The sequence below is a fragment of the Orcinus orca genome, chromosome 14 (genome assembly GCF_937001465.1).
Source record: "Orcinus orca chromosome 14, mOrcOrc1.1, whole genome shotgun sequence".
Lineage (NCBI taxonomy): Eukaryota > Metazoa > Chordata > Mammalia > Artiodactyla > Delphinidae > Orcinus > Orcinus orca.
This window is the reverse complement of record NC_064572.1, coordinates 53,196,076-53,221,354: the sequence shown is the minus strand read 5'-3', so window position 1 is coordinate 53,221,354 and position 25,279 is coordinate 53,196,076. Positions and strand designations below refer to the sequence as shown.

General features: G+C 36.8%; 2 protein-coding genes across 3 annotated transcripts in view; one reads left to right on the top strand and one right to left on the bottom strand.

Moving 5' to 3' along the window:
- Positions 1-25,279, bottom strand: part of LOC101290327 (gastric triacylglycerol lipase) — a 482,017-nt gene that overhangs the window by 237,932 nt on the left and 218,806 nt on the right. The gene's annotated exons all lie outside the window — the stretch shown is intronic.
- Positions 1-25,279, top strand: part of RNLS (renalase, FAD dependent amine oxidase) — a 270,276-nt gene that overhangs the window by 206,826 nt on the left and 38,171 nt on the right. For both annotated transcript variants that reach the window (XM_004279369.4, XM_033404795.2), the window contains exon 5: positions 7,411-7,584. In XM_004279369.4, coding sequence (XP_004279417.1) covers positions 7,411-7,584 — 174 coding nt within the window. The remainder of the gene's footprint in view (positions 1-7,410; positions 7,585-25,279) is intronic.

The following is a 25,279-nucleotide window of genomic DNA, read 5'->3' as shown; positions in this document are numbered from 1 at the left end:
TTTGAAACCTTTCATTTTTATATAATCTTGGGATAGGATTAGGATTAAGAAAATGTAATGCCGACATACTAGAATAATGACACAAAATATGGGTTTTCATTCCTTTCAAAAGATAAATCTTTGAAACAGTCAGCATTCTAAATTAGATAGCTAAGGAAGCCCACAATTTATTTTATTTTTCAAAAACTATTATCTGAAATGGTTTTAGCATCTTTAATACTCCTTACTTTTCAAAGAAAAGCTTTGGTTTTTTTTACCCTCTGCTCTGAAAAGTGAAGTGTATCCAGTATGTATACTCCACTTACCAAAGGGATATCTTTAGTATTATCCTGATATGCTTGAAACTTAGGATGTTGCCTCTAAAGGCTTTTTAAAAATTTTTTATAAAGTATGTTACACATATAGACACCTCTAAAGGCTTTTAAATTCAAGAGCTATAGTGTTGGGTTTTTGCAATACACTTATTTGCCAGGCGTTGTGCTAAGCACTTGATATTATCTCATTTAATTTTCTTAACAATCCTTTAAGGCCAGCACTGTTATCATTCTCATTTTATAGGAAAACAGATGCTTAGAGGGATTAAGCAATTTGACCAAGATCACACAGATTCTGTGTCAGAGCCAGAACTCAAATCCAAATTTTTCTGACTCCAGAGATACCTCTCAGGATGAAAGAAATATTTCCCTGGGGAAATCCCACATAGATATAACTGCTGAAGTCTGTCCCCAATAAACCTTAGATTTATTGCTTGAGAAAACTATTTTTGATAATGTGCTTCCAGGAGTTATGACTTCTATACCTACAGAGTCCACGTGAACATTCAATTTATTCCAGGTGAAGTGAAACGAGACTGGCTCTGGGACGCTTGTACACGAGAGGGGTGACTCACAAATGGTGAAAGTTCACACTCTACTGGCCTGCTAGGAGAACTATTCATGGAAAATGGGTCTTTCAACACTATTTCTACAACCACTTTGAGTAAAGAGAAACCAGCTACTCTGGCTAAAATACTATTGGTTTCATGTACCCACAGAACTAGATGGTCTAATATTAGGAATTGAATTTGTGCATAAAACTTGTGGACATTCTTGGAATTCAGTATAAAAGATACAAGCAATAATAAGCAAATCAAGAGCAGCCAGTATCCCCTGATGCAGAGCTTAAATAATTATAATACAAATTGACTTCCTAACTTCAACTGTCCCTGAGCTGAAATTCTTTATATATGGTAGCAAATTGGGAAATTAGCAATCCTCTAAAACTGGCTATAAACAACAAAACTTCTAAGAAGGAGGTTACTGCTTTTAGCACAGAGTGACCATCAATGTGAACATTTACCATGAACTACAATATTGATAATGAATGCCAAGTTAATGCTAAAAGGTGTTTGTTTTACTATCGATATTGAAATATTCATTGTCATGTCAAAAAACATCAGCCTTTGGTAAGGAGAAATTCAGTTGAGAGCAGTACTTTTTTATGAAAACACAGACCTTCAGAAATGAATGAATGAATGAATGAATGAATGAAAGAAAGAAAGATGAAAGAGAGAGAGAGAGGGATGGAGGGAGGGAGGAAGGAAGGGAGGAAGGAAGGAAGGAAGGAAGGGGAGAAAACAGATTATCTAAATAAATATTATGATATCATATACAATACTAGAAATAAACAACACATAGGAAAAATTTTATAATGTACAATAAATGGAGAATCTCTATAACATATCACCCATTGATAAAAATCAACTTAAAAACATGAAGAATTTAATAGACCAATTAGCAGAACAACATGAACAGATTTTTTTCCAAAAGAGACTATGTGCACTAGTAGATATACAAGGAATGTTTAGTCTCGTTGGTAAAGAAATATATATTAAAACTAAAATGAGATCTGTTTTTCCTATTAAGTTATCAACAGAAAAGGTAATAATCACAGGCAAGGAAACAGTGAAATGGGTCTTTTATACACTGTTGTTGGAAGTGTAAATTGGTGCATCTTTCTGAATGTCAATTTAACAGTAATTCCACTTCCAATATTCTGTCTTAAGGAAATAATCAGAAACGTAAATAAAGATCTATGCACAAAGATGTACATAACAGCTTTAATTATAAGGGACCAAAAAGGAAACAAATGTCCAACATTAATGAAGTGGTTAAATTCAAATTACACAACATCCATTCCTTAAAATTGTATGGGGGCATTAAAAATTATGTTTACAATGAGATATTTTGTAAAATGCAGTATGTAAAATTGTATGTACGATATGGTCACAGCCATGTTTAAGGAAAAAAGTCGGGAAAATACTGAGAAAAAGTGTCAAAATATTGATAGCTGTTTCTCTGGGTAATGAGAATATACTGTTTATTATTTTCCCTTTTGCCTCTTTATACCTATGTGTACTTTCCAAATATTCTAAAATAGATATGTATTCATCAATATTTATGGAATGCCCACATTGCATCAGTCATTGTCCTGGGATCTGGACACACAAAGGTCATGAGGCACAGTCTTTTTCCTCAAGTTGCTTATAATGTAGTGTCTTATTTTTATCTTGTAACTTTTAAAATTATAGAACAACAAAGTTGTTGTTTATTAACTAGGGTAGGTGAGAAGTAGTGTCCCATGTATTCTCATTTGATCTCTTTCCCTCACACCACCTTTTCAAGCCAACAGGAATTCTGGCTGATTTATCTTCAAAATATATCCAAAATCCTATGAAAGGTAAACCAATAAAGCTCTGAGAGAAAATAAATAAGAGAATATCTTCAAGACCCTGGAGTAGGCAGAGTCCTTAAACAGAACATAAATGGGCTAACTATAAATGAAAAAATGGTAAATTGTACTAAATTATAATTAAAACTCTGTTCATCAAACTGCACTATTAAGAGAGTAAAAAGACAGGCTACTGAGGGGGAAAAAGCTTTTATAATTCACATATAAGACTCATATCCAGAATATATAAAGAACTCCTACGAAGCAATAAGAAAATGGCAGATAACCCAAAAGAAAAATAAGCAAAGATTTGAACAGGCAATCATAAAAGAATATCCAAATAAACATGGAAAAGCTTCCAAATATTAGTCGTCATGGAACACAAATTAAAACCACAATGGGATATCACTACATCCCAAATTAAAAAGGCAGATTGTAGCAAATGTGGATGGAGATGTAGAGCAACTAAACTTTCATACACCCTTGGTGGGAGTACAAATTGGTACACTTTAGAAAACCATTTGGCAGTAGCTACCAGAGCTGAACATAAGGAACCCCACGATCCAGGAATTCCTATACTAGTATACACCCAAGAGAAGCACATACATATGTTCTTCACAGTACCTTTGTAATCACCCAAAACTGCAAACAATCCAAATGTCCATCAATAGTAGAATGGATAGATACATATAAGCAATACTATCCCATAAGGAGAATTAAGTACAACTACGTGTAACAGCAATTAAAATATCACCAGCATGATATTGAGTGAAAGAAGCCAGACACAAAGAGTACATACAACATCATTCTGCTTATGTGACATTCAGAAACAGCTCAACTAATCTATGGTGTTAGAATTCAGGATTACTGATTAGCCTTGGCAAGGAGTACCTGTAAAGGAGGAAGAAGGTAGCTTCTGGGGTTCTGGTAATGATCTGTTTCTTAATCTGGCTGGTGATTATACTGGTGCATTCACTTTATGAAAATTCAAGGCCTACTTTTCTGTAGTTATATTAAACCTCAATTAAAATTACATTATATATATGTATTGTGTGTATGTGCCATCCGTATATATATAATACATGCACACATATTTATAAAATATATAATTCAAAGGTATGTATTTATACATGCATATGTGTACACACACACACACATGCACATACAGACACACATATATTACATCCAAAATGTAACCACTTCTGACCTTCTCTACTGTTACCTCCCATCTGAGACTACTGCAATAGCTGTTTGCCCCAGTTCCTCTCATGCATCCCTGCAGTCTTCACTTATAGCCAGAATGATAATTTTTAAAGCAGAAGCCAGGTCATATTTGTCCTTGGCTTATAACCAGTAGGAATGGTTCCCCTGTCAATCAGAATAAAATCCTCAGAGGAGACATATATCCCTGACAGCCTATTTAAAGTAGCCTCACTATGCAGACCTGTCACTCTCATCCCTTTACCCGGCTTTAATTTTCTTTATAGTTCTTATCACCAACTGACATACCATTTACTTAGTTATTTATTGATAATTGGTCTCTCTACCACTAGTATGTAAGCTATCTGACAGCGGGAACTTTATCTTTCTTTATTATATCCCTCACATCTAGAACGATCATCTAGATGATCATCATCATCATAAAGTAGGCAATGAACGAATGAATGAGATCATCACCAAACCACATAGGAAATAAGGCAGAATATGTATGTCTAGCCCTCTTTTATATGTTAGGAGACTAAAAGAATAAAATTACATTAGAAAACAAAAAAATGAAATTACTCACTTGATGTTATTGAGGAGTACAGTTCCGGTCTTCTGTTTTGCTCTCCCCCCCTCTTCCTTTCTCCCTCTGTTCTTCCCCTCCCCCATACCCACATGTACATACATGTGTGCACACACAGGCATAGGCACAAGGAGAATGGGATAAGGACAGTTCTCCTAACTGACAGAAGTATGAATGTAAGCTACCCCATTCAATGCAATTTATAGCCACTTTATTTACATCAGATAGCCATAAAATATATTATTATATAAAAAACATATAAAATATATTATATATTTTATATTATATATAAAATATATTTATATAAATAAAATATATTATACACACACAAACACACATACATGTATTATATATATATATATATAATACATGTATGTGTGTTTGTGTGTGTATAATTACAGAGATTATATAATCCTAGTGGTTCAGAATTAAATGAGGATGACGTCCTGGTAAAGATTCATTATATTGGAATCAGGCACTTTTACATGAGCCTTATTTTGTGGATATATGGCCCTTTTGAATACACAATAGTAAAGAACCTATTATTTTTCTTGCCAGAATATATGTATCCATGACCTAGGGCTGCTCCCTCCAGCATTTTGCATTAAAAAATTTTCAAACAAAATAAAACCATTTTGTTAGGTCCTGCAACAATGATAAACTTTCTGGGCCCTGAAGGTAAATTTTTTTGTAAATGAATATGTTCAGAAGTTGAGATTGTTTGAGTCAAAAGTCTCACCTCCCTGTTCTCAGAATGAATTGTAGAGCCCCTGAAGCAGACAAGGGTGTTTAAGGTTAACCTCTGTTTCTATATAGATATCAATTACCTTTTCAAAGTCTTCCCAGTGGGATTTGCCACTTGGCAGCTTGTCTAAAAACTAGCTAAATGTGCAAATGTGTGTGGCGGGGAGGAAAAGGTCCAGTTTGGTTGTCAACCTAGTTGACCCTTCGGTTTTGGTAAAAAGAAAAAAAAAATTTTTTTTCAAAAAAGAGTTTTAGGCCCTTTCAGTTGCCAAATAAGTGACTTCACTGTTTTGTAGGTTTATTTTTTTTAATTGAAAAAATGGGAAACTTAGTGATAACCCCCCAAATATACAATACGTGCTCAACTGCTAGTGTTAGTCTCCTTCACCTCCTCCAGCTCAGAAAGCAGTAAGCATAATATCAGGCCCCATAACTCTAAAAGTAGAGTAAATAATAAAATGAAGCCCAGGATACATTGAGTGTAACAAGGCCAGTGTCAAAAGATCATTTGTTCATCAAGTAGATAAATCTTTTAATAAGACAGAAAATGATGGTTAAAGGGAATGGTGGCTTTTACTTCTGAGTGCAAAATAACCATTAATGTCAGAAGAGAAAGAAATGCTAAAGTTCATTTTGAAGCTCAGACTAACTTACAGATCAGGAGGGGAAGTGTGGAGTAAAGAAGACGGGCATGACTCCGATGCGGGAATTCTAGCTTCATCTTGACCGCACAGACTTGGAAGCTGTGTAACCTAGGGAAAATTACTTAACCTCTCTGAATCTCAGCTTCACAGAGATGTAAAATTAGAATGGTAGATCTTGCAGGGCTTTTGTGAAGATTAAATGAGGTCTTAGTTCTAAAAATGTTTTGTAGCCAAGAATATGCTGTGATAATGTGTAGGATTATTACTGTGCTTAAATAATTTGAGTATCCTTCATGTTTTCTCTCTTCCTCCTAAAGCCACTTCTCTAAGGTTTAGCTAAAGTGACCCCCATCCTTGAGGTTTGCCAATCCCTACTGATTTAGATTAGGATATTTTTCACCAATTAAATGAGAATTTTTCATATGCTCCATTTCTGAACTGGCCTGACTTAAGCCTTCAGAATAGAACTATTGCCTTCTCTGAAACCCAAATTATTAATGTGGTACAGGAACAAACAGCTCCCTGGGACCCTTAAAGGTAGGAAGACTGGAGATGGAAATTAAAACGTGAGGGAAGTCTTTTCATTCTTCATCCCAGGATGGAGCATTGTCCCATTTTGCTAAATATTTTTCTCTCTATAATAGAAAAAATCATTAATGAACACTTATCATATGCCAAGCACTGTGCTATGCATTATTCATGTAATCCTCACAACAGATTAATGCATCCTGTACTATTTTTGCCACTTAAAGACAAAAGGACTGTAATTAGAATAAGTGGCTTGCCCACGGTCACCTACCTAGTACGTGGTAGAGTCAGGATTTGAACCCAAACCTGCCTAATTCCTTTCCCAGTCTTTCCATTTGTTGATTATTTACCTCCTACATTTTAACTAACTTTGCCTTTCTATCTCTTTATACTCTCATCCTTTGTATTTCTGTAATTAATAGGGTAGAGGACTATAACAAAAAAGACTAAGGTATGGTTCCTGTGCTCAAGAAACTATGATAGTCCACTGACAGGAAGATGACAGGCAAACAAATGACTGTATGACATGGAAGAACTTAAAGAAGTCCATAAGAGATGGAGCATTAGTCTCCTCATTGGTAACATGGGAATAATATTCTACTTTATACGGTGGTTGTTAAAATAGGGTGAAATGCTTGTGTTAAGTGTTGGCAAAAACCCTGCTCAGTGTATGGAATCTATAATGTTGCCAGCCAGTCCCAGGATAATAATTAGGACACAATGCTAGAAAAGCAACTTGGTGTCAGATTTTGAGAGACTTAAAGGCCAGTCTAAAGACTCTGGACCTACAGCTTGATGAAAACAAGTATGCCAAGGACAGTAATCACTCTGCAAAGAAATTAGAGCTGATGCTATTTTACATTACCTTTCAAAATTCATCATAAGTGAGCTGGAGTCGGTAGAAACAGTTGGAACTGGTTTAAAGGAGTTTTGTATTTGATGTACTAAAAGGAAAGATGATAATTTAAAGTTTGATGCCCTGTACTTTTTCTTCCACAGTAATTAGTGAATGCCAAAGGCAGCAACTGGAGTCTGTGAGCTACTCCTCTCGCTACGCGCTGGGCCTCTTTTATGAAGCTGGCACGAAGATTGATGTCCCTTGGGCTGGGCAGTACATCACCAGTAATCCCTGCATTCGGTTCATCTCCATTGATAATAAGAAACGCAATATAGGTCAGTACCCCCATTATTTCCCTTAAATACAGTAACAATGGTGGGTGTAGATCATGAAAAATGCTGTTTAATTGAGTGTTGCCATTCTGAACAGAGCAAGCATTTAACTCCAAGCCACAGGGGATAAAATTTAATGTCACATTTGGCCAATAATAAAATACACAGTGAAACCAGCAAAGTTTTTCAGAAAATCATTCACCACATGGTTTGTATTACTGAGTTTATGAAAATAGTGTCAGAAGGTTTAAGATTTCAAAATGGCCCAAGTTCTATTGCTTTAATATGGATCCATCTATATGCAAATTTATCTCATCATTTATTTCTTGGTGGAGTTTGCTTTTGTTTTTAAAATTTGACGAGTGCTGCTCTTTCCACTTCCCAGGCTAGATATAAAAAGTGAATTTTACTATGTTATGAAAATCCTTCACTTCAGTATAATTGTATTTATTTAATTTTTACCTGGAAAACTACATAAAATTACTTTGTATACAATGCAACTAAAATAATAGGTAAAATGTTTCATATGAGCTTTACTAGAATGGGATAAAGTCTACACTCCACCTTCTTTGTTGAAGATAGTTATTAAAATTAGATTTGAGTTGCAAGAATAAACATAACTGATTCATTTCATGCACAAAGGTGAAAGTATATTCTTATTTGTAGGACTGTAGTGATTGCTAAGAAATTGCTTTTTGTGAAATAAACGTTAATGATCTAAAATGACTAAATTCTTGAAAGGAATAGTCACTGCAATTTGTTACGGTGTTTTATGGTGCAGTGATGGTTTCATCAAGCATTAGTTAGAAGTCTTGCCTGATAAAATCACCAACTAACGTCTCTTGGCTTGCCAGAACTTTATAATGATAGAACTGGGCTAGAGTATGGTTTTTATATCAGAGCACATGATCTTAGAAAAATGTTTCTTTTATAACTTAAAACTCCCTAAGGGCTGGACTGTTTATGTTAACATGATACCACATATATGTACAATCAGCAGTTCATGAAATGCCCTGTAACAGCAATGGACTAACCATTTTTAACTCGACAACTGCTTTGTTCTGAGAAAAGGAAAATAGCCCTTGATCTTCTGTTATATGTCATGAATTAGACATTATCCTTTGTGTATTGCTTCATAAGATATGACATCTGTTAGGGTATATTTAGTAATACATAACAGAAAAACCAATTTCAACTTGTTTAAACAACATATGGACATTTGTTATATTATCTGCTATGGACTGAATTGTATCCCCCCAAATTCATATGTTGAAGCCCTAAACCCCCAATGTGATTATATTTGGCGACAGGGCTTTTAGGAGGTAATTAAGGTTAAATGAGGTCATAAGGGTGGAATCCTAATTATAAGGCTGGCCTTATAAAATGAGGAAGAGAAAGAGAGAGAACTCTATTCTTGGGCATACACCAAGGAAAGGCCATGTGAGGAGAGTGAGAAGGTTAAAAGGCAGGCCGTCTGCAAGCCAGGAAGAGAGTCCTCACCAGAAACCAAATCAGCTGGCACCTGGATCTTGGACTTCCTTCTCTGGAACTGAGAGAAATAAATTTCTTTTGTTTAAGCCATCCAATCTATGGCAGCCCAAGCTAACTGATAATATTATCTAAAAGGAAGAAGTTGGGGAGACTTCATGACTGATTGATTCAATAACAGAGCAACATCTTCAAGGACCTAGGGTTTATCCATCTCTGCTCTCTTCCACTCTTAATGTTGACATCCTCAGAGGACTGGTAGCAAGATGGCAATGACTATTGGAGTCACATCCAGACCCAGCAACATGCTTAGGAAGAAGACGGACTATTACTATCTCAGTCCCTTTCTGAGAATTAAGGAAATCTTTCCAGAAACCCCTCAACTGACTATCTTGTATCTCATAGGTCATAACTGGGTTACTCAACCAGTCTGAAACCAATCACTGGCAAGGGGGGTGGGACTACCATTACAACCTTAGACAAATCAAGATCTACTCCTGGAACTGGTATCAGGATCATCTTCCCTTTAGTCATATGAGGGTAGATACCTGACTAAAATAGGGTTTTGTTAGGAAGAAAGGGGGGAATAGTGGATGCCGGGTTGGCAACAAATAATGTCCATTATCTTCAAGTAGATTCGCATCTTATGTGAGAGATAAAATTGTAAAGTTGGCACAGAAAGAGAAGAATCATGTATATTCAAAATTATCTTTGAAAATATCTTAAAACTACGTGACATTTTGGAGACTAACATAACGTTCAGTAAATTCAGCATAGCATTTTGTGAGCATTCAATAGACTTCAGTTTATTCGGGTGAGGCCAGATGAAATTGTTGGTTTGCATTTATGGGACAGTAATATCTTCTACTATGAAAGGCACACAGGAAAGAAAGAAATAGCAGTCATATCTCCTAACAGATTAAATCGCTGTGCAAATGGAGTGGGATGGTGAGTGAAAGCACCCACACTACTATGTAGTAGCAATTTATAAAATCAGAGTTATGCAAATTTGAAAGAGTACAACATAAAAATATTAATAAATTCTCACAAGATTGTCAGCTTTTGAAATAATAGAAATACGAAAAGAATCTTTTTTTATATTAACAATCACACAATTTTAAATCTTGAGGGCCAGGTGAATTGGGAACCATGTTTTTGCTACAGCCCATGGTGGTGCCACTTCAGACAGCAAAGAAATACCTTCCTTCCTTTGTCAGTTTTATGAAAAATTAATTTTGGATTATGCAAGTTTTAAAATGTAAGAGACCCCCACTAATGGCATTCCCTAACATAAAATCTAACTAACTGCCTTGCATTTAAACTATTTTTTCTCACTATCTGGGGCCAGGGTGCTAAGTATATCTACTTGAATTCACATAATATAAATGTCCATATAGTGTAACTCCACTGTATTTTATTGACATTGATATTTAAGTAGGCCAGTAAGAATTGTCTCTTTATGTTACTAACACTACCCAACTCTACCATTTATTTGGGGTGTTCTATTGAAACAAGAATTAATACTATAAATACACACAATCAATGAAGGGAAACATTTGTGTTCTGTCAGGTAGGGCAGCAACAAGACAGAAAAAGGGTGGCAGAGCTGTCCACAAAATAAAGTCTGTTGTCAAGTCTTGAAGAGAGCCAGAGGATACAGGATTAGTAGCCCAAACCAGACAAAGGTCAAGGAGTAATTATTTGTCAAATGTCAGGAATAGACAGTACACAAACCAGAAACAAAAGTCTCCTTGGGCAGAGGGGCTAAATTCCAAGATGTATTAGATTCATACCAGCGATTATGGGTATGACCCAATACACTTAGGCTTGTGCTTTCCAAAATGTGTTCAACGGAACATCAGTTCCTTGATATGCTCTTTGTGAAGGGGCTCTGTCATCAATAAGTTTGCAAAATGCTACTGACTTTACCGCTATTTTAGAGAATCTCAGGGCATATTATCCTATTAAAAGATATTGCTATAGAGAAGACACCTTCTCATTTTATTTAATCTAGGATTTCCCAAATGTACTTGACCATGGAATATTTTATTTAGGCACCAAACCTGCTAACATCCCACAGAAATTGTTCCCCAAGACACACTTGAGAAAGCCTGACTTGATGTCACCGTTTATGCTTTGTACTTGGGCAGGAATTGTAAGCCAGATGAGAGGATGGGGAAGTCTAGTCCTGAAGTCATCAGTGGGAAGATACTGAGTTTTTTTAGAGGTGGAAGAAGACTTTTTGCAGACGAACTCAAAACTTGGTAGGGTTATAACTGGAGACAATTTAGGTTGAAATAAGGTCTGAAATAAGGTCATGTGAATTATCATTAACATGGATAATATTTTAAATTATCAATAAGATCATCACTGTGGGAAGAATTTGGACTTTAAAAGACTCAGATTCAAATTCTGGCTCTGAAACTTGCTAATGATGTGATCTTGTATGACCCTTGTTTTGTAACAATAGGTTTTGTAACAAACACAATCAAAAATTTTAATGGCCTGAACATAACAGAAGTCTGTTTCTTCTTCACATAAGACCCAAACAGGTGTTTATGATTGGAAGGTAGGTTTCATCAAAGAGGTGATTCAGAGACCCAGACTCCTTCCACCCTTTGACTCTGTCAGCTTCCTCAGGTGGCTTATAGAGTCACTGTGCTCATAGGAATCAAACAAGTGGATGAGGAAAAGAATGGAGGAGAGCACATAGGATATTTTTAGGGTTAGGCTTAGAAATGGTACATATCAGGAGGGGTCACGTTTTATTGATTAGAACAGTTATGTGGCCATACCTATTTGGAAGGAAAGCTGGAATCGTAGTCTACCCGTGCATGTAGGAAGAATAAAAAGTGGGTTGGTGAACATCTAGCCAGTTTCTGCTGGAGCACTTAGCATAAGTCCTTCTGTGAAAGAGGCAGATTAGATCTACATAGATGATAAATAGATTTCAACACAGGTGCCAATCATTTAACAGGTAATCATCACCTGGGGCAAAAACTAAGAACAATTCCAAGACTGGGTCTAGACTCAGTAGAAGAGGATTCTACCAACAATTGGCAATGTCTGTCATGCAGAGGGCATGGGGAGCAGTGGGACAAGTGAAAGACATTTATCTCCTGTATAGGGAAAACACTCCTGTGTGTTCCTCCTTTACTCTCACACTCCTACCACGCTCACAACACTTCTGACACCAGAAGTATGGATTTTCCACACCTCAAGGAATTCTGCAACCCCTGCTTGGTGCCCTGCAATTCAATTCAGTTCTGACACTATCTCTGAGGAGTTAGCAGCAGATCCCACAGGCAAAGGGTCCAACCCCACAAGACTGCCTCCACTTCAGATACCAATTGCAAGTTTCAAGCTGTCGTCTGTACTTCTGACTAACCAACTATAAACCGGTGTTCCCATGACCCCTCCTTGTGTTTGATAATTTGCTAGTATGGCTCACAGAACTCAGGGAAACACCTATTTACACTTACCAATTTATTGTGTAATAAAGGATATGATATAGCATGCAAATTAACAGCCAGATGAAGAGGTACATAGAGGGAGGTCCAGAAGGGTCCCATGTGCAGGACATTCTGTCCCTGTGGAGTTGGGGTGTGACACCTCCAGGAAGGATGTGTTCACCAGAAGCCCTCTGAACCCCATACTATTGAGATTTTTATGGAGGCTTCAACATGTAGGCATGATCTGTCATTAACTCAACTCTAGCCCCTCTCCTTTCGTGGAGGATAGAGAGTGGGGCTGAAAGTTCTAAGCTTCTAATCATGGCTTGGTCTTTCTGGTGACCAACCCCTATCCCCTATCCTGAAGCTATCTCGGAGTCCCCCAAGAGTTACCTCATTAGAACAAAAGACACTTCTATCACCCAGGAAATTCCAAGGGATTTAGGACCTCTGTGCCAGGAACTGAGGGGAAAATTATATATATATATATATATATATATATATATATATATATATATATGGTTTTACACACCTCCCAAGATCTCTGAGATCCTTCCCAACATCTTAAATTTGGAGTCAGACTGGCCAGGAGTCAAACTTCCTATATTGAACTCAGTTCTACCACTTACTAGCTGTGTGACCTTGGATAAATTACTTAAACTCTCTGTTTACTGGTCAATAAAATGAGGAAAATAATACCAACTCTAAAGGGTCGAAGATGAAATGATTTAAACATATAAAGAGCTTCACATAGCACTTAGCAAATAATGTCAGTATCTATGGTGCCTAATATTATAATTAATAATTCCAGTCTTTAATTCAGATATTATATTCTCCAAAGCAAAAGGCATAAATATAAAAGCCTGACTTAAGTGAATGCAACCCTACATTACCAGGACAGATAGGAGTCAGGGTGGCTTAAATAAATAAAATGTATAAGTAACCCTCAAAATGATTGGTCAGAATTTTAGCATCCTTCCTTGTTCACCATCTAGAAGAGTGTTAATGATCAGTACAATCACTAATAGGCAGCAATCTGAGGAGATTAATACAATCTGCAACTCTAGAAATGTGATGGCCAATGACCATAATTACATAGCTTTAAATATCTCATTAAAGAAAACAATCCGACTCATCCAAAACGAAAACAAGTGAACAAACTTTTGCATCACATGGAATTTATATGTTCAAGGATTGTATTGTTAGGATCCTTGAGTAACAAACACTAATATAATGCATAATGCCTTTAAAGGCTCTTTTACAAAAGATGCAGAAATATTATTCCGTATAACTGTTTGTTACATCAACTCTTTATAAAAGATAGGAGCATAATATGAAATTCTGTAAATAATTGGGATGGGCCTGGGGCCATAAATCCAGTCACCTTGTCTTCACTTAGGGGAGTACATGATTATTCCAACTAAGCGATAGCCATGTAATTGACCACACAAAATATCTGCTTTTGGATTTGAAACATCGTGCAATTACTTGTCCTTAAAGTTGCAGAAAATGCAATCCAGATAGGTAACACTTTATAAGTTGAACAAAAAAGGACTAGGGAGAAGAAAAAGGGACAAGGGGGAGAAAAGGAAAGGAAAAGACCTGGGATGATGAAAAACTGTCAGGTTTCCAGTTCAAGCTATTTCTTTAAAATATCAACTCCAGAAACAGAGCTTTCAGATAAGACAGCAATCATCATCTTAAAATAACAAGCAGTAACCAGTTACAAAATTCATAATATTGGTTTTTATGTGTTATAGACATAGTCATTTGTAATTCAATTATGTAACTGACGCTGTCCATATGAATCTGTTAAGGCAATTTAATAAACAGCAGTCAAATGCTAATTACAAATATCGATCTCACTATTACAGTGATGCCACAGTATGTTACATGATTGTAATATCAAATCTTTTTCCTTGCTCTCTCAGAAAGGAAAAAAATATATATGTGTGTATGTGTGTGTGTGTGTATACGTATATATATACACATATGTATGTCTGTAATGTATAAATGTACTTACATAAAACATATGTACATATGTATACATAAAAATGAATATCATATGTTGTCATTTAAAGTAATAGGCACAAATTATAAAATAGATTACTCTTATTTCACGTAATATTTGCCACTTTTAAAAATCGGTTTTCTTTAGAAAATGAGATAACAGTCCATTTTGTAAGGAGAACATTTGCACATAAAGTAAAAACAAACAGATCCCTTCAGCCTCTGGTTTCCCTATCAAGCTATCCTCAATGGGAAAGATTTACATCCACGATAACACTTGTCCTCCCACTTGCCAAGCAAGTGAACTCAGTCTGAAAATCAATGCCAGAGACAGAGGGAAAGTGGAAAAGCAGCTAAATATGTAACATCAAAAATAAACCTTTAAAATATCCTAAGGAGTATATTACTGGGAAAAATATATATCTTATGGAAGTTTCCTTCAGAAAAACTGAATTCACAAATATTTTATTTATATGTTTTCCATTCTCAGTTTATTCGGTCAAATAATTATTTACAAATATGTATTGGATGCTTCTGTGTGCTGGGCACTCTGCTTGGAAATGAGGATTCCATAGTTTCTGCCCTCATGAAACATAACGTTTATGAAGTCTACTCAAATGAGAAATTCTGAAGGAAATTGATAAATGAGGCTCTGTTGGACTAGTGACTTGGAGTCAAGTATGAGTCCTCATAAATATAAACAGACGCATTGAGTATAGAGAGCAACAGCTCACATGTATGATCAAAACTGGGGAGAGTCATGCTGCCTCATGACGATATAATGATCTTTTAAAAGGATGCTTTAGACCTGGGTCCTTTTGTCAACATGAATCTAATAATCTTCTTTCTTCAGGTGAAGAAATGAAAAATGGGGACTATGGAACATTTAAATCCATGAAAAAATCAGAAACTTTAGCATAGCCTATTATTTAACTTTCTCCTGGGGCTGCTAAAAAGTTTAATAAATACAAATAAGTTGTGAAATGTCCAAGAAGCAGTGAGCAAAAGGATAAAGAAAGTCTAGAGCCTACAGCTGCCTGGCATTTCTGTAATTATAAACAATTCCAAACTGCAGATGTGTAGAGCATCCACACTAAGAAGTGAGTCTTGAACATTACATCTGCAAGTCTCCTCTTGTGCCAACATTCCACCTTTGTGTTCTGCCTGCCCTGCCCTCTGAGAGTGGTATTTTCACTTGTGGTATTGGCCTAAACGTGTGGCTGTCAGGCTGAGATTTACGAAAGATCTTCAGGTTGTCCAAGAGTTTCTCCAGAACACAAGAGCCAGATGTGTTGGTGACTGAGTGCAGTTTGGATCCACTATTAGGGGGAGAAGAGGGGAATGAGAATCAGATGACTGTTTATGATGAATAAATGTATGGATCTGAAATTTACAGGGTATAGATGAGAACAACAGAAAAACTGAGAGGCTGCCATCATTGCTGCCAATTTAGAAAGGCAATAGCAAGGGAAAACCCTCTGTTGGCTTTGTAAGGAGGTGAGGAAGGCCAGTCTATGTCAAGGAGGGAAAAATCAGCAGAGATGCACAGGTAGGAACTGCCACAGTCCCTCTGACCTCTTCACTAACAAAAGTCAAGTAACTTGGTATGTAGCTATCGTGTAATGAAGGCACTGCTGTATTAAATGTAATGACGTCTAATTTTTGCTATTTGTAATTATGATTCCTTTAAGTGATGGCTCTTCTGTCTGCCAAGCACCTAGGAGAGATTAGATGCCAGTCTGAGAGTGAGAATAAGGAGAGCTAAATTGTCTTGCTTAACTGAGGAAAAAATTTCAGACACTCTGAGACTAAGGGGAGGTCGAGGAGCAGAGAAGGGAAAGAGGAAAGGGAATACTACATAGAGTAGTAGAGACTCTGGCTTGACCTGAGGGATTGCTGTGTAGACTTGTAACTTGTTTGCTACATAATTTACTTTGTGACCCTCCTCCCACAAGTCCCTACCACCTCAGTATAGTTCTGGATTGAGCAATTGTTTTAAATCGATGGGTGCTTTTTATTGGAGAGTTATTTTGTAAATCAACATAGTCCAGACACTTTTTGGAGTATCTAGGGTGAAATTATTAGGAACTTTATGGTTTCTTCACATTAGTTCCTGTGCAGAGATTTGGAGTCTGCTGTCTCTATGGAGAAACCTCACATCTGTTTGAGAACCTTATTTTGAATGCAGACAGAACTCCTCACCAGCTGGACCTCAAGTAAAGCAAGCTCAACTTACTGTTTCCATAATACCTGCAACCAGGTCAATCTGTTGAGGGAGCTGGAAATTGGGAAAATGCTCTCTCTATGGGACTGAACGTTTTGAAGTATCTTGAAGTTAAGTCCTTACTGCAGCCTGAAGTGAAGCTGTCAACACCCTGGGTTTTAAGCCAGGGCTCAAAATGATGTGCTCTGCTCTGCTTCCCAGACAAGGGCCTGGTTTTCATCATTCTGGAGGCATCTCAGAACCTCTGCAGATTGAGAATAGTCTTGTAAAACTGTGTAACTCTCAGATAGCTTGTGAGCCTCAGGTCCTGGGAGACAGTAAAGACTTGTTGAACTGGATGAGAGCTTGACAAGTCTTCATTCTGGTCCATTTTTATCTGGGACCACAACAACACTATACCAAAGAGATGGAAACTTTCCTTTGCCTAGAGCTCCCTCAGAAAAGATTTCACCATTTTTCTCACTGTCAAGAATTCTTCCTCAGATCAATCTGAATGTCTCACGGGCTAAAGAGTTGATATGCCCTGTTTGCAGAGCTGCTGCTTTCTCCAGATTAGCAGCTCTCTCCTTTAGCAGGAATACATGCCTCTATCACACATGCTATCCATGAATTGATCCCTCTTATCTCCATCAAGATTGAAAATATAAGAGATAGACTCTAACATCGTGGCATAACAGGAGTGTGTATTCGGTGCTCAGGAAATATTTGCTGAGCCAGTCGTCCTTTATGCAGCTCTGAGATGCCCTTCCCTTGTTCCGAAATAACATTGAGAATTAACACTTCAGCACTGGTCACCCACTTAGCAGGCAAGGAAAAGTAATGGTAGTCAGCAAATTGTTCACCCCTAAGACAACCTAGGTATCTGTTACTACTGCCCTCTAAATCATATAAAATGAATGAGCTCTCTAGCTGCCAAATCTGCAAGCTGTTGAAAAAACACATGTGAGCTATTGGCGATTAGAAAGATCAGAAGCCTCTTTTGGAGACCCTGTCCCATGCCCATTACATGGGGAATACTTGACTACATAGTATCAGAGGTGTTGCCAGTAAGACCTGGAAGTTTTATCAAGCTGTCTTCCCAAAGAGATCCAAGTATTCTTGGTAACAAGTATACTGTGGTCTCTAGGGAATATGCATCTGCTTTGAATGATGCCCTGTAACACAGACCTTGATTTCTAAGGTTACACTTCAAAGGATCCCACCATTCTTTTTGTGAAAGATTTTTTTAAATACTTGGTTGAAGAACAACTGTGCTCCAGCTGAGATATTTAACTTAGAAAATATGTGAGAAGCTCTGCAAATGTGCCATTTCTCTTCCATGGTTTAGCAGTTATCTCTTTTTTGTATCTCAATGGAATTAAAATGATATCTTGCATAGGAACCCTGCCACAAATGATGAGTTCATATTAACCCAAGCTTGGTAAGTGGTGAATTCCTTATTGTATAATTCATGATTTGGTTTTTATTATCATGGATGGTCAAAAGTAACCAGTGTTATCAAGTATGGTTCTGTTCCATGGTTCCATGGACTTTGCAATCACACAAACCTAGTTTCAAATTATAACTCTATACTTAGAATTAGGTTGAACTATATTATATTGCTGTCTTTGTAATTTAAAATGTTCAAATACCAGCATTTTCATGTGATTCAACCTAATGGCTCTGTAACCATGAGTTAAGTTTCTCAGTCTCTCTGAGCTTCACTTATCTGTACTGTAAGGTTAATAGTGTCTCCCAGAAATGTAATAAGGGTTGAATAGTATATCCAAAACTCCTAGCCCCATGCCTAGCACACCGGAGGCACATAGTAAATTCTGTCTTTACAGTTGTTGTCACATAAATTATTTTATGGTTTCAGTCTATCAGCTATATAAACTTTTTTTCATTTTGAGAAAGAAAAAAGGGAAGGATAATGCCAATAATGCAAGTTTAGTTAAATTATATTATCTTCTGTTAAAAATAAAAACACTTACACGTTAGGGTAGTTAAACAATATCTCATTTCCCGAATAAGGTGTTAAACTCAGAGAACATTAAATTAAATGTGGTTCTTCTTTCTTTTTATGGAATCTCAAATCCCTTTTTGAATAATTCCCCCAAAATTTACACTCCAGCATATCCGAGAGGAGTTAGATACTATGAAGTAAGTTGTCAGCAAATCAAAGCTGAGACTAATTCAAGAGCAGGTTTCAAAGTGTGACTGCAGAATCTCACCACAGGAAATCGCTTCATTGTGCTTCATAAATACTTTATATCACTTAGCATTTTTAACTCTGTCCAGAATCACCAATCCATCATTTTGCCCAGATGTGACATTACTGAATCAATTTAGCCTAAAGAGTCGTTTGGTTTTATTACCAATGACTTTCTTGTTATTAAGTAAGCTGAGAAGGCTTTGATATGCCCTTTAAGATCGTATGTGGACCCTGCTATTTTTAATAATCATTGCCCCTACAGACTTCATATATGTGCTCATTTAGATAATGAGAAGCATCTACATGTACTGCACAGGACCTTGAATTCCCTGCATAATATGAATGAATATTAAACATCGGAATCTGAAGAGAATCTATTGAAATTCCATTAATATTTATAACTGCTCTGTGGGACTAGGGGAATTCTTCAGTATAAAATATTCCAAATTCATGTTTGTAAGAATGAAGCATCCTTGAATTTAAAATATAGTTTTCCTCACTGAAATAGATTTCTATTATACATATACCTAGTGAATTCTTTGTTGTTGATATTCTATATCCCTATTTAAAAGAGTCAGGAAAGGCATTTTAGAACCTTGGGCTCATTTGAACCTAATCCACTCTTTTATTAAACATAAAATGCCTGTTTGTTCCCTTTTCCACTATCTATATTCATAATATTGGTTTCTTAGGAGTAGCTCACAATATCATAAAGGATATTGTTAAAAGGATTATAGTCCCTTTGATTTAAGAACTTTGGCCAAAATACCCAGATTCAATTTTTTTTTCCTGTCAAAATATAACAGGAAGGATAATTTCACTGGTCTTATTAGTAAAGGAGATAAGAATGTCTACAGTAAACCAGTAAATTTCCTCTATCAAAAGCACCAGAAATATTTTGACACATCATAAATAAAAACTTCATCTGATTAGTCTCAGTCTTTCAAATTCAACATTTTATAATGTCAAGGCAAAACTTTCTCTTTAACGCACCAAATGAACTAGAGCAAAGTATTGATATTAGGCCAAATCCTCCAACCCAGAGATATATTTCTTCTGGTCATGGTATCCTTTTGAGCAGTTAAAAGTCTAAAGCTGAACCCAATTACGCAACTACAGTGATAAAGTGATATCCTTAGAGCAGACCAGTATGCTTGCCCAGTTTCAGGAAAAGAGTCCAATCATAATACCACTCAACACACAAAATTTCATATAGGGCATGATGCTGAGTAGGCCAGAATAACGATGTATAATAAGGGATGACTGCTTATTGCTGGTGAGTGTTGGGAAAGTGGCACATTTTAGTTGACTGTCATCATAGAAAACCAGGGCTTTCTTACACACTGTGGAAGAACTCCAGCGAGGTCTGGAACACCAAGTGCGAGTCAGGACAAATCCCCTGCTCTGGGGACCTGGGTAGGCCCAATTAGAGGACTATTGAAACTCTTCCATCTTTCCTTTTGGCAGTGCCAATAAAAGCTGCAACAGGCTGAAAATTTCCTTGTGTCTCATGATAAATAGATGTTTTCCTAAAACTTGGGAGGTCTTAGCCAAAGAAAAAACTTCTCCCAAACAGATCCTGAAATATAAGCAGTCCCACTAAATGTGGCCCCATTCGCTAAATGGGTAGAATCTATGGAATTTTTAAAGGAATTAGTGCAAGGAACTTGGAGGAAAGATTATTCCAGCCCTGGAAAGCAAGTAGAATTCAGAATATGATTGCCAGAGTTATTTTATTCCTTTTTAAAAAATATATATAATCAAACTTAACATGTGGAGCGCTGGCTCTTGATTGCCTGCCTTGGAAATTCAGAACTTGTTCTCTGTTTCTAAAAATGGAGCTACCAGTCTCCTAGCTCCTTGAGCCCCAAATCAGGAATCATCCTTGCTTTTTTTTTCTCTTTCATTGAACTCACTTCTCTTCATCACTGCTGTCACAACCCAAGCACCATCTTATTTTAACTAGTCTCTCCATACTTGCCCCTTTCCAGTTCATTTGTCACATCGCCAGAATGATCTTCTTCAAACACATCTGTTTATGCCATTTGCTTTCCCACTTAAAGCCCTTTATTGCTTTCCCTTTGATTATAGGATTAAATCTCAGATCCTTATCATGACCTACAAGATCCTGAATGATCTCATACAGGGGCCACAAACTTTTTCTATAAAGGCTAGCTAGTCAATACTTTAGACTCTGTGAGCCATACGGTCTCCTGTTGCAGCTTCTTAGCTCTGCTGGTGTCACACAAGATATAAACATTATATAAAGGAATGGGTGTGACCATCTTCCAGAAGAGCTTTATTTACCAACACCAGTGGAGGCCAGATTAGTTTGCCAGCCCCTGCTCTAGCACATGCCTATTTCACTAGCTCCTTCCTCCCTTCCTTACTTGGCTCTCCAGTCACACCTCTCATTCCTGCCATGGTTTTTCCCACTCAAGACCATGGTCCATTTTGTTCTCTCTGCCTAGACTGTCTCAGTTTAAATGTTACTTCCACAGAGGCCATTCCTGAATTCCTAATTTAATTAGGTTTTCCTATTATACTCTTCTTTAACACCTTATATTTTAATTTTCAGTAACTACACTGATTTGTGTAATCATTTGTTTAATGTCTCTTTCACCTTCATATTGTAAGGTCCATGAGTGGAGAGACTGAATTTGCTTTGCTCCTCTTCGTATCTCCAGCACATGGCACAGTGCTTCACGTATAGTAATTTCTCAATTAAATGTGTGCTAAATGAATAATGAGTTAATGAGATCTAATCAAAACATGACAAAGGAAAACAAAAGATAACAATTTGGGCTCAGATCTAAAATATGAAATGCTTTAAGTCCATTGATCTCCAAGGTATATCATTTTTAAAGTTCTACACCTGAAATAAGGGATGTGTAATTCATAGGCATACCTCAGAATCTTGGTACTACAAAGGCATTTGTGGTTGACACATTGTGGCTTTTACGCAAAGTCGCATGCAGGTTGGGCATCTCTACTTCATCTTGTAGATCTGCTAACTGAAGCATGAGCCCCTAAAGTCAGCATGAAGGTTAAGAAAGAAATGGAAGGCACATAATAGCTCTTAATAGCCTTGGACTAGATGGAACACACTTCACTTCCCCTCATGTCGACTGACCAAGACTAGTTACATGGCTCCAGCTTAACTGCCACATAGACTAGGAATTGTCAGGGAGCACATGGACTATTTAGTGAGAGTGAACTATCTCTGCCAGAGAGCGTAAAAAATAGTTCAAATATATTTCCTAATATTAAACAAAATTGGCTATATGAAGGTACTATAAACCACACATATTGGTATACTATAGTTGATATATTTTACCAAATTAAAAAAGCTTTTCTTAAATTTTAATTTACCTCATTTATGTTAATATTCTCACTTGTTAGTAATCTTTAGGGTCTTACTCTCATGTCTCCCCCAGACACTTTTCTACAAAGACTTTTAATGTGTAATAGAGGAAAATGCTCATTTTGTAATAATTTCATTTTATGACCATGGTTTTTCTATATAATCTATAAGTTTTGGTCATTTTAAAAGAATTCTATGGTACATTTCCTCTCAAAAGTAAAATATTATAGTCCAAAACTTGACTGTAAGGGAATGATCCTTATAAGAAAAGAAATATCTATATGTTCTCTTTGCTCCCCAAATTGTCTGTCTCCACAAGTTATTCATCAGTCATACACTCGAATATTTATTGCATTTCAGCTATGGGCCATTGTTTTAGGTGTTCAGGTGAATAAGACAGCTCTTCTACTGCTTACCTTTGCCAGGGAATATTTAAACATATTCCAGCATAATGATAAAAAGTTAGAATTCCTTATCAGCAAAATTTCAAGTGTTTAATCTGATATTCTCTTGTGTCCTTGTTATTTTAGTTCTGCAAATGTTTGTGGAATTGAAGTATCGATATCTCTGTAGGACACTGTCTTTTCATTTGGTCAGTATTCCTAGTCAGGTCTTTAGTAATCCTTGAGTTACACTTACAGGGATATAAAAATATACCTTGTTTTAAAGGGACAGTAATAAGCTCTGAGGCCGTATCTGCTCCATTGAAGAAGGCAGAAACAATTCTCTAGTTTGAAATCAGTGTCCTGGGTCTGTCCTCCTTATTTATATGGGCATACCTTGTTTTACTGCACTTCACTTTATTGTGCTTAGCAGATATTTTACTTTTTACGAATTGAAGGTTTGTGACAACCCTGTGTCAAGCAAGTCTATCGGTGCCATCTTTCCCAATAGCATTTGCTCACTCTGTGTCTTTGTGACACATTTTGGTACTTCTCATAATTTTTCAAACTTTTTCATAATTATTATATTTGTTATGGTGATCTGTGATCAGTGATCTTTGATGGTACTACTGTAATTGCTTTGGTGTGCCACAAACTGTGCCCATATGACGGTGAACTTAATCCATAAATGTTGTGTGTGTTCTGACTGCTCCACCCAACGGCCATTCCCCCATCCCTCTCCCTCTCACCAGGCCTCCCTATTCCCTGAAATACAACAATATTGAAATTAGGCCAATTAATAAACCTATAGTGACCTCTAAGTGTTCAACTGAAAGGAAGAGTCACACATCTCTCACTTTAAATCAAAATCTGAAACTGATTAAGCTTAGTGAGGAAGGCATGTCAAAAGCCAGGAGAGGCCAAAAAGTAGGCCTCTTGCACCAAACAGTCAGCCAAGTTGTGAATGCAAAGGAAAAGTTCTGGAAGGAAATGAAAAGTGCTACTTCAGTGAATACAAATGATAAGAAAGTGAAATAGCCTTGCTTCTGATATGGAGAAAGTTTTAGTGGTCTGGATAGAAGTACAAACCAGCCACAACATTCTCGTATGCCAAAGCCTAATCGAGAGCAAGGCCCTAACTCTTTTCAATTCTATGGAGGCTGAGAAGTGAGGAAGCTGCAGAAGAAAAGTTTGAAGCTAGCAGAAGTTGTTGATTCACGAAGTTTAAGGAAGGAAGCCATCTCCATAACATAAATGTGCAAGGTGAAGCAGCAGGTGCTGATGCAGAAGCTGTAGCAAGTTATCCAGAAGATCTAGCTGAGACAATGAATGAAGGTGGCTACACTAACCAACAGATTTTCAATGTAGGTGAAACTGCTTTGTATTGGAAGAAGATGCCAGCTAGGACTTTCATAGCAAGAGAGGAGAAGTCAATACCTGCCTTCAAAATTTCAAAGGACAGGCAGACTTTTGTTAGGGGCTAATCCAGATGGTGACTTGAAGGTGAAGCCAATGCTCATTTACCATTCTGAAAATCCGAGGGCCCTGAGAATTATGCTAAATCTATTCTTCCTGTGCTCTATAAATGGAACAATGAAGCCTGGATGACAGCACATCTGTTGACAACATGGTTTACTGAATATTTTAAGCTCACTATTGAGACCTACAGCTCAGAAAAAAAAAATTCCTTTCAAAATATTACTGCTCATTGACAATGAATATGGTCACCCAAGAGCTCTGATGGAGCTGTACAATGAGATTAATGTTGTTTTCATGACTGCTAACACAACATCCATTCTGCAGCCCATGGATCAAGAAGTAATTTTGACTTTTGAGTTTTATTATTTAAGAAATACATTTTGTAAGACTACAGCTGCCATAGATAGTGATTCCTCCAATGGATCTATGCAAAGTAAATTGAAAACCTTCTGGAAAGGATTTGCCATTCTAGATGCCATTAAGAACATTCGTAATTCACGGAAAGAGGTCAAAATATCAACATCAACAGGAATTTGGAAGAAGTTGATTCCAACCATAGTGGATGTTTTTGAGGGTTTCAATACTTCAGTGGAGGAAATAACTGCAGATGTGGTAGAAATAGCAAAAGAACTAGAATTAGAAGTGGTGGCCGTAGATTTGACTAAATTGCTGCAATCTAATGATAAAACTTAGAGGAGTTGCTTCTTATGGATGAGCAAAGAAAGTAGTTCCTTGAGATGGAATCTACTCCTGGTGAAGATGCTGTGAAGACTGTTGAAATGACAACAAAGGATTTAGAATAGTACATAAACGTAGTTGATAAAGCAGCAGCAGGGTTTGAGAGTATTAACTTCAATTTGGAAAGACGTTCTACTGTGGGTAAAATGCTCTCAAACAGCAGTGCATGCTGCAGAGAAAATCGTTCATGAAAAGAAGAGTCAATTGATGTGGCAAACTTCACTGTTGTCTTATTTTAAGAAACTGCCACAGCCACCCCAGCCTTCAGCCATCACCCTGATCGGCCAGCAGCCTTCAGCATTGAGGCCAAGCCCTCCACCAGCAAAAAGATTACAACTTGCTAAAGACTTAGATGATGGTTAACAT